Source organism: Heliangelus exortis, chromosome 5, assembly GCF_036169615.1.
Source record: "Heliangelus exortis chromosome 5, bHelExo1.hap1, whole genome shotgun sequence".
In the NCBI taxonomy this organism is placed as follows: Eukaryota; Metazoa; Chordata; class Aves; order Apodiformes; family Trochilidae; genus Heliangelus; species Heliangelus exortis.
The window spans coordinates 11,018,644-11,037,906 of NC_092426.1; the positions used below are offsets into that span (position 1 = coordinate 11,018,644).

The 19,263-nt window shown below is 33.9% G+C and overlaps 1 protein-coding gene across 5 annotated transcripts in view; it reads right to left on the reverse strand.

The window, feature by feature from the left end:
- Positions 1 to 2,535: 2,535 nt before the first annotated feature.
- PPP2R5C (protein phosphatase 2 regulatory subunit B'gamma) overlaps positions 2,536 to 19,263 on the reverse strand; it is a 63,566-nt gene continuing 46,838 nt past the window's right edge. For all 5 annotated transcript variants that reach the window (XM_071745545.1, XM_071745548.1, XM_071745549.1 and 2 more), the window contains 9 exons: positions 18,813 to 18,872; positions 17,230 to 17,338; positions 15,277 to 15,330; positions 12,516 to 12,686; positions 12,055 to 12,182; positions 10,401 to 10,502; positions 9,167 to 9,239; positions 6,796 to 6,912; positions 2,536 to 5,216 (listed from right to left, as the gene is read on the reverse strand). In XM_071745545.1, the coding sequence (XP_071601646.1) occupies positions 5,085 to 5,216; positions 6,796 to 6,912; positions 9,167 to 9,239; positions 10,401 to 10,502; positions 12,055 to 12,182; positions 12,516 to 12,686; positions 15,277 to 15,330; positions 17,230 to 17,338; positions 18,813 to 18,872 (946 nt within the window). In that variant the 3' untranslated portion in view covers positions 2,536 to 5,084. The remainder of the gene's footprint in view (positions 5,217 to 6,795; positions 6,913 to 9,166; positions 9,240 to 10,400; positions 10,503 to 12,054; positions 12,183 to 12,515; positions 12,687 to 15,276; positions 15,331 to 17,229; positions 17,339 to 18,812; positions 18,873 to 19,263) is intronic.

The following is a 19,263-nucleotide window of genomic DNA, read 5'->3' on the forward strand; positions in this document are numbered from 1 at the left end:
ATTAAAAATGAATATTTCTGAGAATCAGATTGAGAACTAGAACTTGTCAAGACAGACATGATTTGCTCCTGGCAAATGCCATACAACACAGATGGGAAGATACCTTTTGCTAAGTTACGTAAGAAACATATTTAGGAAAAAAAAATTCCCTGTATTTAGTAATTTGGCACTGAGACAAAGAGCAAAGCAAAAAAAACCCCAAAATCAAACCACCAGTAAGCAATGGTCAGCGCAAATCTTGGCTTTCCCATCTGTAATCCTCTTGCATTTTTAATTCTACAGCCAGCCAGACTACTAGGAAAATCACTACAGCAAGGCTCCATGCTAGTGTGAGCCCCCTTAGTATCTTCTGGATAAAAACAAAACCAAACCTAAAATAGCTTAAGGCAGATTATGGGTATGCCCTCTCCCTTTTGTAGTATAATAGTGGAATCCCTCTCTCCTCAGCATTACAGGGTCCAGTCCCCCAGCTCACACAACAGTGAATGCAGTCCCCAAATGATGGGGTTTGGAGAAGGCCAGCTGCAGTCATGCTGCTATTCAATTACTGATTAAGAGACAATACATTATCTTCTTCAGCTCCACAGTAAATTCCCCGATGGGTAGTTTTCAGTACAAAATTTTAACTACATCAAAGTTCTCTTTTATAAGGTAGAGACAGCTCAAGCTTATCATACAAAGAAGTATAATCCAAGGAGACAGTGATATGGTAATTAGAATGTTATTTTGTAATTAGCTCTATGCAGTCTCCACAATCATTATGCACAGAAGGACAAGAACCAGGGAGTAGAAGTGCTCCACTTCTATCCTCAACGGGATCCAGAACAAAACTCAGGGTAATGGAGCTCTAAGTACATTTGTAAGAGACTAAAAAAGTTTCAATAAAGTGAACCAACAAACCTCCAAACACAAGTCCACTTATGCTACACTAGCACCTTCCTTTCCACTTCTAAAAAGCAAAGCACCAGGAACATAATGTCAAAAAAGGTTGCTGGTCAAAGCCCCTGAGTTCCTTTACAGAGAAAGGATTGAAGGTCACTTCTTGAACATGGTTGTAACTCAGAATTCAAATTTGTCATAGTTGGAAAAGACCTCTAAGATCACCATGTCCAACCATCAACATCCACCCTTCCCAACAGAAGTAAAAAAAAAAAAATGTATTTATCACCGGGCCCACTAGAACGTCCTGAAATGCCACATCTACGCAGTTTTTAAGTATCTCCAGGGATGGTGATTCCACCATCTCCCTGGGGAGCCTGTTCGAGTGCCTGACTGCTTTTCCAGTACAGAATTTCTTCCAAATATCCAGTCTAAACCTCCCCCGGTGCAACTTCACACCATTTCCTCTAGTCCCATCATTACTGACTTGAGAGAAGAGGCCAGCACCTACCTCCCTACAACCTCCTTTCAGGTAGTTGTAGAGAGCAATAAGGTCTCCTCTCAGCCTCCTCTTTGCCAAACTAAACAATCCCAGTTCCCTCAGCCTCTCCTCATAGGACTTGTTCTCCAGACCCTTCACCAGCTTTATTACCCTTCCCTGAACTCACTCCAGACCTTTAGATGATGTTACAGATTTTTTTTAATAAGGTATCTATAAAAACAAAAGTTGTTTGACCCCAATTTTGTAAAACGAATGACTGAATCTTCACTCATTTCAGTATCTAGTTTTTGAATAATGATTAAGCTTGGGAGAGTATATGATGTCCTGAGCTCATGCAGAAAAATCTTTCAGAACACAAAGGCCTGATTTGTCAATCAAATCTTGTATCTATAAATTAAGTCAGTAGTCAGGTACTGATCCCAGGCTTACATTCTCTCCCCAGCCCACTCACTAACAACCCCCCAATTAGTGAGCTTTATGTAATTTCCTTAGTGCTTTTGTAGACTTCTATGGATTCCAAAAGGAAGGCAATGACAATGCAAACTGAAGTTTTTTCCTACATCCTTGCCCCCTGACCACGTATCATCTACCACACTATAATCCCTGATTTATGGCTACTTTACTTGGAGCTTTTCAATATAAAAGTGTTACAGGAGAAAAAACTATGGTATGAAAGATGCCTTTCACCTTTGTTGATTGGAGAGCTATTGAATTACTTTCAGTACCAATGTTTTTTCTACAGGTTAAGTCCACTTTTCCTATCAAACATAAATTATTTATTTATTCATGGCCTTTCCACATATAGTTTAACTCTTCTGTGAAATTTATGGAATTATTTTAATTTGTATAGCTGGTTCTGCAAAAAGACTGTAATCCGAACAAACCCACAAAAGCCCTGTGCTAAATTTAGTTTCATGATGAGCAAGTAAAATTCATGTTCTTTATTTGTCCATATAATACACCTTTTTTTTTTTAAGTTTTAAAATTAGGTAAAAGCATATTAAATGGCAGGTGTATGAAGTTCAGAAACAATGCCAGAACAAAAAACTGAATTACAAAATGTTAAAAAATATGTAGGTACATTTGAATTTAACATTCCACTAATGCTTAGTTACAGATACTGTCTAATGAAAAATAATTTTGCCACTTACCTATTTTTGCTGTTTCTAGGAAGTTTTTATTCTGTACATAGGACAATTCTGTACAAAATATGAAGTCTACATTTTTATTACTTATTACCATAAAACAAGGTACAATGTATGTACAATATTAAAATGAAGCCATACTAAAGCCACACTAAAAAGACACTTGTAATATTACTTTTGACATTCCTGATGTACAGGTGTAATTTCAGAAAATGGGGGAAGGTGTCAGACACAGAACTTTATGAAGAACAACAGTCACCAAAATTCTGCTTTAATTTTTTTGTTTGTTTGTTTTGCATCTATTAGTTTTAAAATGGTTTAGTACAGGATTATAAGTATATAAATAATGGTAATAAACATGCTAAACCATCAGTGGTGACAGATTTTGGAATATTGCCAGAGCAAGTACTCAGTGGCCCAAAACTTTGAGTATGAATTTATGGTGTACCTTAAAGCCTTTAGAAATACTGTAAATACTTTTCTTTTTTGGTGAGTGTTTATCTTCAATAAAGAACAGAAATAAAATCTAGACAGTGAAAGATGTTCTTATACGTTGAGCATCACACAATCAATCAAACATTGATATACAGTTGTTTTTTTTTCCTTGGGTAACATAATTATTCCTTTCAGCAACCTTTTGCACAAACATACTGAACACCCAAAAATCAAAGGTAACTGATAATCTACCAGCTAAAGATGGAAGTTCAAACAATGGTATATCAAAATACATAGATGTTGCTTTACATGATTAAAAAAGCACCCTTTTTCCCTCAAAAGGAGAAGGCATCTTTAAACTGTTTTAATATAGTTTATCCTAATGGTAAAGCATTTTTTTTTTTTCAAGTTTTACAGGAAATGTTTTCAGACACAGTGGACATTCCACTTAAAAGTTGGGTTGGTCTTTAAATTTAGTTGTTGTAGGCTGTTATTTACCACCCACAATTTTCTTCCAATAGACAAGGTAACAAATATTGGAAACTGAATGTTCAATACAACCAACGAACAGCAGGCACTACATCTGCACAAGGTTACTATGAATGTCTGCTTTGCGCAATTTTTTTTTCAATGGATGCAGGAGATGTTATACTTCCTTAAAAAGTAAAACAAAACTATTTTTAAAGAAGCCACGTTTTTATCTCTTTATGTATCAAGACATTAAACATTAAGTTATATCATGTTACTGCCAGAGACAAAAGAAACTAATCACCCATTTGAATAGCAGAACACATTTCAAACAGCTTGTAAGCAGGATAAGAAAGTCAAAATACTGGCCACCCTGAGAGAAATCAAATATTGAAGACAAAGCACTATATTTTTAAAGATATTTTCCTCCCGTGCTTTTCCATCTACAACAAAAAGCTCATTACATGCAAGTAATCTTGTGGAATATATAGCAGCATTTGAAGATCATCAGCAACTCAGATGCATTTTCAGTTCACTTGTGAGGTGTATTTGCAGCACATGTGCTCTTTACAACAACAAAAAGTATTTTCACGGTAAAATTATGGTCACTATCTCCTCAACTCTTAGACTAGTTTCAAAAAGCAGAATGGAATCAAGGATCTGTTTTTTTCCTATTTTAATAAGCTTGTGATGATGTGAAAGGTTATGTTCATAATTCAGGTAAGAACTGATGCAACTGAAATCACACAATATCTGCCACAGAATATTGAACTCCTAGAGCCCAAGAAAAATGCTGAGTATTACAAGCTCAGATAAGGGAGGAAACAGTGAGTGAAAGAGTACTTTAATGACTTGAAAAAACCTAAAATGAAATTTTATATTCAGTCTATACCCAGTCATAATAAGCAAATTTTCATTTTAGGAAAAATTCTTCTGTCAGTTCATATTTGGAATACCAGTGTCGTATTATACACTAAAGACTGGAAAATATGGCTTTAAATATACATAAAGTATTAGGACATGGAATATATAGATATATATCTTTATCCTAAGTATAGGAGAAATAAATTTACAGAATTCTTAGAAAGGAATGATGACTGAGGATTGTAAAGAAATTTACCAGTTTGTAAGCCGTGTTTTATAATATGAAAGAATAACTGTGTATTTTCAAAACTGCTGGTATATTACAAGATAGCAACAATGTGGAAACAACTGTAAAGTTGAGAAATCCTAGAAAAAGTTCAATACTTTAATTTGAAATAATTTTACTTTTGAAAACACACATTTGTCATTAGTACCAACTACTGGTCATTTGCTTAGACGGAAAGAGTTTATAGAATGCTTTTCTCAAATATTACTATAAAAACTGCATGTTAGCAGCCAGCTGGTACTATGATAACACCTCCGGGAAATTGTGTCCACTTGATTATAGTCAACCCAATATTCTGCATATGGAATTGGGTAATTTACCATTGTTTGAACTACTAATCTTGAGCTGCATTCTCTAAGTTATTGCCTACAGAACTGGGTTGAAGAAAGCTTTGACTCCGTGTGTAACTGATTGGTATGGCACAAAAAGTAAGTTCTACTGTAGAACTGAGTCCAGAAAAAAAAAAAAAATCTTTTCCTCCAAAATAAGATTTCACTGTAATAGTTTAATGCCCATCATGTGATATTAATTCATCAGCTCTGCAATGTGATTCCAAGGCTTTCATGGTATAGATATCCTGAGGCAGTTCTGACTTGCGTCGCACAAGAGGACGATCTTTTTTCTGATCTTTCTGTGCCTGAAATAAAGAGAACAATTAGTTTAGAAATTAGTTTAATTACTAAGCAATTACCTTAAAATACCTCTTGCACATTAGTATTTTCACTTATGGGAAAAGAAATAAAAAACATATGCGGAGAAGTTTATAATTTCTATTCTTCACCCCACCAGCTACATAGTTACAAGTCTGGAAACCAGTTTTTTTGCTAAGAGGGAAACTTAGAAACAGGTAAATTCTAAGCTACAAGCATTCCTACGACCATGATTTTAATTTGGTAACATTACAAAATGAAAAATAAGTGAGAAGATTATATTTTTTTATGTATCTACATGCAAAATAAGTTTCTAGTAACTCTAACTCATGCATTATTTACATATCTGAAAATACAGAATTCTGCTACACTGCTTTACTAATGCTTTCTCAAAACCACACAGAGTTCTAACAAAATATTTTAAAGCTAAATAATAGTATCTTTACATAGTTCCCATGTCTGCCTTACATACCCGAATTTGCCTGTTAGATCAATGCTAGGATTAAGCAATCCTCAGGTTTCTTATATGTACCTTTCTCCACTAGAACTGGTTCTAGGCTCTGCAGCTAGTGAAAAGAGTGCCCTCTCCCCATCACCTGGGCCTGATTAGCCTATCCAAGGTCTGAAGAAAGACATAGGTTTAGAAACTTCAATTCCTCACTGAATAGCTCAAACCAACATTCCTGTTCAGGGGAATGCTAACCTCACCCATTGCCCTGGACAGGCATGGAACTCAGGAACTAAGTTTTACATGTAATCCACAGGGTTCCACTCCAGAGATAAGTGTTTAAAAAACAGGAATCAGTGAGCATGTCCTAAAGGCATTCCAGCACTTCCTTTGATTTTGACCTTCATCCAAAATGCCATAGTAAAAATAATAAGTAAAATATAATCTTGCAAAATAACAATACTGGAAATTTAAGAAATTAATGCAGGAGGTTAGGATGACCATATGCTTCTTTTTCTTAACTTTCTTGTTTGGTCCATTAGTTCAAATTAACAGACAAAACACCTGGAATAACCTTGAGAGTCCTTGCCCTGTAGAAGGTATTGGAACAATGCAGATGATGGACTGGTGAAGACCACCCATGAGTGGGCAAGACAAACGCACACTTTACGCATTTTCTCAAAATGTAGCTTTAGCCACTACAAAGACTCTGAACACCAAACTAGAACCTGAGTATATCTTATAAAAGCCTTCCTCAATAATAAAGCAAAACTGTTACACAGACAGGAGGACAGAACATGATGTGGTAGATTTCAGCCATATTGCTAACTATCCTTAAAGAGTAATTATTGTTCTCATCATGACACAAAAAGCTATTTCTAAGTGAAAAGAAAACTAAAGTTTCTGTAGAATAAATGTCAGGAGACCACACAGCAGATCCACAGATAACAGAAATATAACCCTGTATTCCTGGCTACTTAAAAGCAGCAGCTCTGATGAGGTTTGTTACTCCAGGACAAATGGTTACAGATACGACAGTATAAGCCAACTTTATGATTAACAGTTACTTAAAAACCCAACATTTTAACTTAGTGTACTTTATCTTCATACAGATTTACCTGACAAGCCTCTTCTTTCACTGTCTTTTTCAGCATCTGCAAATCTTCAATTAAAGGCCCATCTGTTTCCATTGCAACAGGACTGTTCAGCAAGCTCGTGTCACTGTATGTTGGGTACTAATAAAATGCAAAGTGTTAAAATAATCATTCTTAGTAGTAATACCTAAAACACTAAGAACGTATCTGAGCATTTGAATGATACGATTAGTTCTTTTGAGATTAGTTTCAATATCTTATGTTTCCAGGTACCAGGTAGTAAATTTTAAAATGGAACTCAAATACTTTCATTTGGCAGAAATATCCTATTGAAAAATACAGTCAGAATACAAAAACAGTCCCTGATTATCTGAGATTCAATTTTAAAATATTCAGAATTTGCTAGTACTGAATGTCTACTTTGGCAATCATTTTTGAAACCTTATAAGGAGTTTTCTAGTGATCTGTCAACAGTGTAGCAACCCAAAGACAATGATTTTACTCTCAGGTATAATCTTGTGATGGAAGTGAAAATACATTGTTAAAAAGCCAGCAAGAGTTAAAATACATTTGAAATAATTTCCAAACAAAATGTTAAGCTTGTCTGTCTTGAGAAATTAAAACATCCATAAGAGTCTTCTGGAAAAAAAAAATCTTGTAAAAACACTTATGTAACACTTAAAGCTTACTGTAAAGCCATCTCAGTATTTTAAATTGTATTTAATTTGTATGAGAAGTATGTGCTCTTGGAATCAAAACACACTTATTAACACACATAACACACTTTTTCACCCATTTTTCCTCATAAATAATATTTGAAGGTACCAATAATTTAATGTGGATGAGAACACAAAAATCTGACAGCAAGGATTTAACGAATATAATTATAATGATCTAAAAATCTTAAAAGCATATTCTTGTGTCATGCAGAGAATAGCTCTGAACAACAAGAACTGTCAGAAATTGGATAAATTTAAAAGTTAGTAGAAACTCTAGAAAACAAACACCTTAAAAATCCATTCTAAATGCTTACATCAATTCAGTAGAGCACTCAGTGTTCAAATTAGTAATTTGTATTTTAAATTGCTCCCAGTTATTAGGTTTACTCAAACCTACTATGCAGAACATATTGTATACAGGTTGTGTTAACCAGTTTAAGAAAATGCACACAGGTACAAAGAACTATTTGAGAAGGAAATTCACACTTTAGAGCTCTAAATTTTACTACTACAAGTCAATCTCCTCATTTAGCCAGATGTGAACTAGTTCATTTGGTGATAGCAGATGACCGTGTTTAACAAGCACTCTTCAAGTGAGGCTTTTTTATGTCTTATCTGATTAAAGAAATATGTTACCACTGAAATATGTTATCACTTTTTTGATTTAACTTATCTGTTGCTAACTGATATATTGATTTATTTTAATAAATTTTATTTGAGAAGTTCAGTTCTCAGAAGTTCTTAGTTTATCTGAGAAATGCCACAAGAAAAATACATTTACTACACTCCTTCTCCTTGGAAAAAAAGATGACCCCATTCTTTGTTTTAAAAACAGCACTGAGATCACACTGACCCACTTCCATTTATAGAGTACCATTAGTCCATCTTCCACCACTTTAGACTCAGCTAGATGATGTTGGAAAGATACAGCAAGTTTCTTGCTGCAGCACAGTAAAATTCTGGCTGCAAGGTAATTGAAATGTTTGGAGAATTTTTGCTCAGAGCAGCTATCAGCTACAGGAAAAAGGAAAACTGGCAGTATTCTCCAAGCAAAACAAATTTGGGGGAAAAAAAAAATTCAATACATCCCCCTTTTCCACAGTTTCAAAATATAGTCTAAAGGAGCTTTTGTTTCTTTATCAAAATTTCAGTTATGTGAAGTAAAGCCTGGCAGGATATTTTCCTGAGGTGCAGGTTTACCAAAAGATCAGCCCAATGCAGGTATGAGAATAAATGCAGCAGACAAGAACATACAGTATCACTTTAATCCATTTGACACAGAGGGAAACTGGGTAGTCGTAACTCAGTTTGCAGAAATATAATACTCTTTTGTAATATATTGTTTACAAAACAACTTTTCAAGAAAAACCAATTACGGCATTTCTGTATTTTCTGTAATTTTGTACAATAACTTTCCAAACTGCAACACAGTATATCTCCTACTTTAAGAAAAGGAAAAAGTACTCCGTATCATACTTTTCAGAAAACTTAAAAAAAAAAATAATTACTTGCACAAGAGAAAGGTTACAAATTTTAAAAGTACTTTTATTGTATATCTTTCATATTACAATTAGTGAAATTGCTTTTTTCCATGATCCCTCAAGACCTGTCTCCTCCACTGACACTTAACAAAACTAAAGCATTTAAACATGAACATGTTAATCTTTTCTAAATACCTGGGGATTTGATTTGGCTAGATTTTCTATTTTAACCCACGCTTCTTCCCGTTCCTTCAATTTCAACTTCTCTCTGAAAAAAGAGTTTAAGAGGAAAGATAGCAAAAGAAATTTGGTGAATCCTACGTTACAACTTATATACTATACTGACACTTAAGACACTAATATACAATCATAAAAACAGGGCAGAGATTCTTACTATCAGTTCAGTGGCTTCAGTTAATAGTTTAAAGTAAAAGGCCCAGAGACATTTTGAACACCCACAGAGAAATACCCAACAAAACCACAGACATTCACAGGAGTCACAAAACAAGATGGATGACATGGGATACTTTTTTGTTTTCCAAATTGAAGTAGGAAAAAATTTGTTTTCTTACGTCTAATATAATAAAAACATGGCAAAATCTACTAGATTTTTCCTTTCTTTCTTAAGCAAGTCCTTGTAGGCACTAGAAAGAATGTGTGTCTTTGAACAGTGGTAGAGTTTAAGAGGACTTTTAGCTTAGCAGTGCTCTCAGGCTTTGATGCGTCAAGCAGAGAATTCAATCTTAAAAAACCCAACAGTTATATTTTAAGACACAATTTGGCCACAACCCTCCATTAAGTTTGGACTGGGGTGGAAGAGTCACATTTGAGTCACCCCCTTTTAGGTTCATGTGTGGTGAGGTGAAGTTAGATGCATTTTTGGGCATGAACAAGAACAATTCCTGCTTCTAGTTCCCTGCTCTGTTCACTGGCCTAAGCAATAATGTACTGAACTCCTAAGATGTCTCCTGAACAAATGTCCTGTATTAAGAGTGACATTATCTCATGTAATTTTTAGAAAATCATGCGTGCATGTTCAACAGACAATGCAATATGGAAAAATACCAGAAAAGTGTTTTGGTGACAAAATGAAAGAAAATAACACTGAGTAAATAAAGAATGCTAAAATAAACACAGTATGTAAACTAAGACAGATGTACACTGGGCTCCACAATTAGCAGTGTCCCTCTCAAAAACCTTATTTTTAGGAAGATGGTGACCCCCAAGCAGTAATAGATCAAAAGACTACATGAAGCATCCCGTTTTTAAGACAGTTTTGCAGTTCATAGTAACACGAAATTTCACCAAGTTGATTTGGAAATTTCTGTACTGCAATCAAATGGACAACTTCACACTAAAAGTATTTTTTCAGAGCTAAAGTTCTCTGAACAAATTATTCAAGGACAGACACACTGAAATGAAAACTTACTTCAGTTTTTCTGCTTTAAATTGCTGTGTGCAGTCATCGAACAGTTTTTGGTTCATCTCCATGAAGAGTTTCAGGGCATTGTATATCAAGCCATGTATAGTCCTATAAGTAAAACTTCTGGTTGAAACTCAAGAGTACTTTAAACTTTGAAAGCTATTTTTTCTGGTCAACAATAGCAAATAGCCTACATAACTGGAAAAATACATCATAAATGGAAGCAAAACGAGTCAGTGGAAGTTTCACTTTACCCTCAAAAGGACTAACCCCAGTACTAGAATCACAACTTTTAATGCAACTTTCTCACACTTTTGATGTTTTAACTTGATTTTTAATAGTAGTTTTTAATATTATGTGTATCAATATAGGACAACTTTTGAAATTTAGTAGCTGACACTGATCAAGCTATTACTGTTCTCATAGAAAATGCAAAATGACGTTAAAGATCTTGGTACAGGTCACTTACTTGCAATTTATAAATTGCAGGGAAAAAAAGGTTAGTGATTAAAAGCAGCCTAGAAAGACACCATTCATTTTGAAAATGGCCACACAGCAACAGTAAACACTACTCACTTCAACAGAATTATTCCAGGACTCTTCAGAAAAGTGTTAGAAAAGTGAAGTGGAAAACATCAGTGGAAAACTGAAGTAAAATCATCTGTTTTATGAAGCACTTTTGCAGCGTAATTTACAGTTCCAGTCTGTAATCTAATGCTGATCATTAAATCCAAAAGATCACTTAGAACAATACTTTGTATCATACATGTGACTTACAAGAGTCCAGCTGTACTGGATAGCATGACTTCTGCTCAGAATAAAATGAAATAATGGACTCGAAAGCCAGAAAAACAACTGACAATAATCCATACTTAATATGTGGAATTGCTTCACTGAATCAAACTTTACTCATTAGTACATTATTTGTTACTGCTTGCATACAGTGACAGTAACTAATCACTGTAACATCACTTTATCTTTTCTTTCTTTTCCTGTATTTAGTAGCAGATTGATTATTCCAAATAATAATCCAAACCCATCAGCAGTCCTCAGCTCATGGCCAGGCCAGACTGTGATGCTTTCACCATCCCAGCAGTTGCATAATACCTCAAACAAAGAGCCACTTTGTAATGGAACAGCTGCAGAAAGAAGCTGCCCAGGACTGTTTTCATGCTTAAGTGCCATGTTATTGTGGGGAGAAAGTTAAAACAGTCAACGGAGAGAGAAAACAAACAAAAAAAAAAGAAAAAAAAGGTGAAAAAGAAAAGGAAAAAGCGACCTGATTAACAACATATTCTACTAGAATGCACAGGAAATGCAAATCAGCTAAGAGATTTGAGATCAGAAACGAAAGTTAGTCCTTAGAAGTATATAACTACTGATAAATGACAAATTTGCTTCACAGCATAAAAATACACGGTGGATTAGATGCACTCAAAATACTGTTTGCTGTTTAATGAGAAAAGGAAAAAACTTGCCTTCCCAATTCATAGTATTTCCTAAAAATTTTGTCATTAGTTGTCTCCTCCTTCTCCAGCAACTTAAATGTCATAGAATAAACAGTTCAACACAATGCAAATCAAAGATCAGAACCACTTTTAAGCCTAAAACTAAACATAACCAAAGTGGTTGAATTTTTTTTTTTTAAAGTGTTTCTTACTTGTTCCAATGCGTCTTTGAATTCCGGTACAAGGATGGAAACATGATGGGTAAAATCTTGGCTGCATTATCACTAATCAAACTCATAATATATTCATTATTCCAGTAGTATAATGCTCGCTCTGCAACCTAAGAAATGAAAAAAAGGAACACTTCTTCAGATAGTATTTTAAAGATTAAATATTAAAACATTTGGCAAATAAGAGAAAGGTAAGTTAAGTTCCAATTTAGATTAGTGTTTTTCTAGTGCAAATGGAAGTCATGGAGCTGACAGAAAGAGGGGTGGAAAAGTAACTTTTTCCTTCTTAAGGACAGGTTTCAAACTATAAACTATGAACTCTGTAATACAAGCAAAGAAATTTTTTTTTCAACAAATAATATTGTGAATAAATAATAGACAGTACCATAGACAAGTCTACTTAAAAAAAAATTAGTATTATTGTACATTCAGGAAGTACAGACCTGAAAGTGTGGACTGGACACACATTTGGCGAGCTGTCTGAAAAGAGGCTCCATAACTTTTACAAATTCAGATGGTTCAATAACATCTAAAATTTCTTCTAGCTCATTTAAAAACATGACTTCTTTTGGACTGTGAGTCTTTGGCCAGTATTTCAGCAGTGCCATTACCACCTGTAGAGATAAGGTGAACATAATCTCAATAAGAATTTGACTTTACATAGCAATAAGTTATATTCCATTAAGCCTAGTATTTTAAACAGAACATAAAACTTAGATTTCTTGTTCTATATGTTAGCAGTGATCAGGTATAGTTTAATGTCACAAACATAACTGTCAATAAGTCTAAACCAAATTCTTCACAAAACTGTGCTATACACTTAAGATGTTAAAAAATAATATGAGATAGAGAAAGTAAACTGACATGATCAGTGTCACTTAAGTTATGAAAGTTACTTAACACAACCAAATCAAAGTGCAAATCTACTACTTATGGGGAAAATTATCAGCCAATTACGTGACAGAAGCTTTCAATCTCTTATTTCTTGGAAGTGTACTCCAAAGCTCATGATATTAAGTTCTGTAATTATATTTTAAGAAAATATTTACTACAAACACTCAAACTGACACATGACAACTACTCTAGGCAAGCTGCTCTTAAACAATGGGATTTATTTAATTGACTGTATCACTACCATCACAATTTTAACTTGCTTTATGATCATTAAATATATTTACACAGCTTGCTGAAGCAGTTTTTGCCAAATAAACTGTAAACACTAAAAATGTAGGTGGGAGAAAGTGAAGGGATAAAACTAAAGAAGCCATTAAAATTTAACACAGAAGGAGCTGGTTCACAACTCTTCTCATCTTTGGGAAAGGCTTTGAAGTCCTATTGAAAAACAAATTCTTTCATCTATTGCATATGTAAGTAGAAAAATTTAAGTCTGAAAAGTCACACTAGTCTAGCACTAGTGAAGTTCTCAATTACAGAAGAATTCAAGAATCTTCAAAACCACACACATTATATTGCAGGAATAACAACCCCAGTACTGTTACCAATTTCTGATTTAAGGAAAATTCAAGTATACACAAATGTTTGTTATGAAATAACATAATATGTATTTTTCCCAAAGATGTCAGTTTTCAAACCAAAGTGTGAGACCTCGAAATTCTTCAATTTTTTTTGTTTACTATGAAATCTTTTCCATCTGTGACAATTTGGTACCAGACATTTCAAAGGATATTTAAACCACAATAAATACTTAAAAATTACTAGCATTGCATTAAATCTTACATTTGGATATTTTTTGTTATAATTTAATACAACCTTGAATGTTTAAGTTTAAATATGTTTTTGTTTTGTGGTTAAAGATTAAAAGCCACATAAAGAACAGTGTCTGTCTAGTCCTAGATGTAGAACTGGAGAAAAACTGAACCAAAACAACCTCAAAACAGTAGACTTCTTGGAAACACTTTATTTTAAAAGCTTATATTTGCCTTTAATTTAGTTTGAAAAGTTGCAACAATCCATTAGACTTTCTTTGAAACAACTTTTTTTCCCCCCTCTCATTTAGGAAAATAAGCAGTAATTTTTTAGTATTCTGAAGTGGTAGACATTTTTATACAAGGCCAGCTTTTTATATTTAAAAAATATAAGCAATATTTAACACCACAATTGAGAAGAAAACTCAGTGGGAAATCAGTGCATCTTTCATGCATGTACTATTAAATTAGGAAAGCAGACACTGTGTCCTCAATGAAGCTTTGGCAGATTCATGCAGATTTTAAAATGAAGATGTGAGAGACATCATAGGGAAAAACAGAGCATTCTGTTTTGTAATGACCAGAATTTTTGAAGGGGAACTTAATATATTGGTGACTCATGTGCTAAGTTTTTAAGAATGCTGCAATCACGTGCTATTTTGGGATCAAAAAGGGAAACAGACTTGGATGTGTATTAGTTCAGATTAGTCCTAGGAAATATGTAACATCCTAGCTGATGTCTGAAAGAAAGCCAGTATTTTAAGGTCTCATATCATGAATGACAATGTCTAAGATTTCATATCTTAACAATTAAAAGCTCCAAGCAGAAGAGAGTTCTTGCTCAGCTGCTGACTTAGTTTCCAGAACCCCAGTTCCCATTTTACAATTGAAATGGTTATAATCTAATAACATGCATTTTTGTTTTGTTTTACTGATTGCTACTTTGTGATTAAAAAGATTAACTTAACTACTTGGTATTCGGAGAAATGAGGCAAAACAATATATACTATTGAGGACAATTGAAAGTATTCATCTATGTAATTATGTGCAGCCAGACAAACAATCTGGTTTTGTCTATGGTCCAAACTTGGAAGACATGAACAGATCTGCCTTGTATCAGTAGGTAGCTCCATGTGCCAGAAATCTGTGTTCCATCCTAACATCCATCTCTCAACGGAGCACAGTTCAGGCAAGTTAATTTCTAACTAAACTGCTTCTGGATCAACCATGCCATATCCAGTCAGCCAGAACAAAATAAGCAGAATCAACCCTGGTCTGTTTGTAAGAGACATTCTCTTGATCTTGTTCTCATTCATTTTGGACATTCCAAAAAAACTGTCAAAAAACCCGAATAAAACTGATCAAAACTGTTAAATATTTGACTCTGCCAATAAAACCAATTAGATATAAATACCTTGTTTCTAAAAACTCCTTAAACAGTCTACAGATGACAGGGATAAATATTTTTAAATATACATTAATTCCAAGATAAACTTACTGGTTCTGTAAGGGTGCTGTCCTTTTCTAAAAATTGAACTACACAGTATGCCAGCTGCAGTAAAAGAAAAAGATTTTTGTTAATGCTCACTGGGAAATTGAATTTGAAATCACCAGCATAACTGAAAAACACTACTGAATTCAAATAATAAACCACAATTTTCTGTCATTTTATAAAAATTAGTTGACAATTGAAACAACAAAAGAATAAATACACTTTACCATTTTTTTCCCAACATTTCCAAATCTGTCTTCACCTTTTTCTGAGTTACAACATAAACATATAGTTTGATGCTTTTCTTTTTAGACCTACTACTTCACATGTCAGTACACTTCATCTTTTCAAACATTGGATTAAAAAAAAAATAATTAAAAAGATCACATTCTCATCCTCTAAATTGGTTTCTATCTGCTAACATCTTGGTGTCCCGTGCCCATTTAGTATTTTCTACTTCATAACCTACATCAGTTAAAAATGTATTGAGCAGTTGTAGATCTTAGGTTCTTCTTTCTACATATGAGAAATAATGATTACTATGCATATCAATCAATGTAAAATTTATGAAAGCTGAGGCTGAATTACAGTATTCATCAACTTCAAGTCTGAGAAGGTCTAATGGACAACTGTTACACCTATTTCACTCAATAAGCCAAGAGACCCAAAGCAAATTTCAGGATCACTGGGCACCTTATGAACTGCTGATCCATTTTTCTAATGTCTATTTATGGAAGTTCAGCTGATGAACCCAATTCCTTTCCTGTTTTTGATGACTACTATCAAGCTCACTTGTAGTGTGTTCCCATTTCATTCAGTAGGCCATGTAAAAGAGGCATCCCTATGTCACTATCTTCTTCTTACTGATAGTACTGAGGAATGCAAAGCATCTGAAGGTTTTGGAGAATTAGTTTGTTAATTAAGGGGAGTAAGATAGAAGTCCCATTCCTCTCTTTGGGCAGAAAAAAAGGTGATCACAGGTGTCTTCACTAGTTGAGATTGTAAGAAAGGTCTGATTGGCAATCCCAACAGGTTATGATCACAGAAATAGAAAGAAAGAAAAAAAATCATTTGAAATGGGAGCCACTCTAACCTACTGCAACAGAAACTGATGAGAGCCCCAGTAGGCAAGATCAAAAGCAAATGCTTTTAAGGATCTCTCATTGCTAGAGAATTGAAATTATACAAATGGCACTCTTAAAAATACAAGTTGTTTGCAATTTCATTTGAAGAAACGTTACTTAAAGACTGGAGTTCTTGCACTTACACAGAAAATGTTGAATTTAATTAAAAAAAACAAAGCTGTGTAGCAACCTCTTATGAAGAAAGTTTCAGCATTTCAAAATAATACTGTGTTTTCTCTAACATTGTATGATTTCTCACTCCTCCAGGAATTCTAAATGAAATTAAAGTCATAATGGAAAAGACACAGCTGACTCAAAATCCTGGTACAAATTAAATGTCCCCTTTTCTCCAGAGTACTTCTGAAAAGATCTACTGAATTAAATAATAAATTAAATAATTAAGTAAATGGAAAACCAGCTGAAATTCAGCTGAATTTCTCTACATAGCTTAGAAAAAAAGTTTATTGATAATATTCAATAAAACCATACTTTTCTGAATTTCTTCTATGTCTGAACATCACAGACAAGACTGTGCATAAGTATCAAGACCTCTCACATGAACCAACAGATTCACACACTTCATCTAAAAACACTACAGTGCTTTTTTTTAAAAAAGGTATATATTTACACACATACATTTTAATTTTTTTCCCACCTAAGTAATTTTATGTACATATATATATATATATATAATTTAAAAATAATTTCCTCAAGGCCAGTTAGCAGGAAAATGTTAAAGCTTATAAGAGAATCCATATCAGAATGACTGGAGTCCCTGTCTTCTCTAGGAAAACTTACTTTAAAACTACTATGAAAAATGCCAAGCCAAACTTACCTGTGGATGGTAGACACTGAGTGATTTCACTTTGTGCAATGGTAACAAAACCTTCAATAGGAATATTTTGTGCTCTTCTTTTAATGGTAAGGCAAATCCATTAATTATGCTGCCAAGGAAATAAATTCAGAAACAAAAATCAGTAACAGTACAAAATCTGCAGTACTCTACAGCATATACCAAAATCCTTGCTTTCAGTGCATTTTTTAAAAATTTTTCCTGATGAAACCTAAAAACTTAAGTAAGCACACACCAAGGGCTATTTAATTTTAGATCCAGGTCTGTAAAGACTACAAATTTAGAACAGTAAAATCAACCTCTGCTCAACCCTCACCCGTCTTTCACAGGTTCTATATTCCTTTTTCTAAGAAAAATTTATGACCAGATCTACACTTCAGATTCCAACTTTCACAATGAACTATTCACTACTGAAGTTTTGAACATATATTTCTCCCAGGTTCTTCAGGGAATTAAATGATGAACCAGACACTGGATGTAGATGAGATCAATCCAGTAAAGCAGACAAATAAAAACATAACTTCTACTAAATTACTGCTATTTCTGCTAGACCCCAACATGAAATTCAATTCTTCTTTACTTCTGACAAGTCAAATCCCACCTAAAAACTGGTACTCAGAAGCAGCTCTACGTCAACAATGTGATGTCTGAAACTTTTAACACTTAAAGCTAACCTAACATAACCAACAATGAAAAGTCTGGTGACTTAGGTAACAATTTTGAAGATCCAGCTCCATATTCTAGTATTTAAGACTTACACAGACTTCAGTAAACCTTGATGAGTATTACTTCATTATAGTACATTGAACTAATGATGGATATATAACATTATAACATAAGCAAAAAAATCTTTTCACTGTGAGCAGGGTCAAACATGGGAACCTGTTGCCCAGGGAGGCTGTGGGGTCTCCATCCTTCGAGATATCCAAAGCCTGCCCAGACACAACCCTGGGCAACTTTTTTTCACTGACCTGTTATTTTTATGTGTAAAGATATGGAAACACCATGAAGGAAACCTAACTAAGCTTTTACAGTACACTAGTGTATTAAAACAAAGCTTGCACACAGATTAGATAGATCAGTTGATAAGCACATTTGTTTTGATAAAGCTATCAGCTTTAAGTTGTAAATTCTAGTTTCAAGGGCTTTCAGATGCATCACTGAAGGTTGCAAATAATGGGATTAACAACAGGAGGTTTCTTAAGCTTCATAACCTGTGCTTCCTTTCTTTACTCACTATGAATCTTTCTTTACTCACTATGCATTTATCGATGCTAATTTTTGAATACATTTCAACTCATTACATTATTTATAGTTGCTTTACAACTAATACCCATTACAAGGATCCTAAGGTAGAATATAAACTTAATTTTTAAGACTTCGAGTATAGTCATCTCTCAAAACTTTGTCTTTTGCTGTATTTCTTACACAAAACTTCATATCAATTTTGACACATGATATGAAGCATTTTAATCTTGCCTCAAAGCAATGTGATTTTCCTGTCTTGACTTAAAATCTGGTCTGAAGACCAAGTGAATTTAACTTAAACAAAACCTACAACTTACCTTCCCAGTATTTCTAGTAATTCTGCTATGCCATTGTGATGCTCTGTTTCATAAATAAACCTAAAAAAAAGTTTTACTTGGTTACTGAAGAGAGATGCAAATCTAACACACTCAGTTAAAAAAAAATTAAAAAAAAAAAAGCAAGCAGCAGTACATACAGAGAAAGACTCTGTGGAATCAATAGCATCAAGCTATGTTCAACCTTCACACTTGCTCTTTTCTCACTTGCTTTTTTCTCCCACCTTTAAGCTTAAAGCAGCATGCATTTGAGTTTTTTCCAGTACCCCTATTCTATGCCATTTTAATAATGCAAAACTGAACACAAGAGCATCTGGCATAATCAAATGCCATGACTCAACCTTCTATGCTGCATGTGAGCACAGTGTTCAAACAGTTACTGCTTAAGGATCTAAAAAGCTCTTTGCCATTCCAGATTTCTGTGCCTACAAAA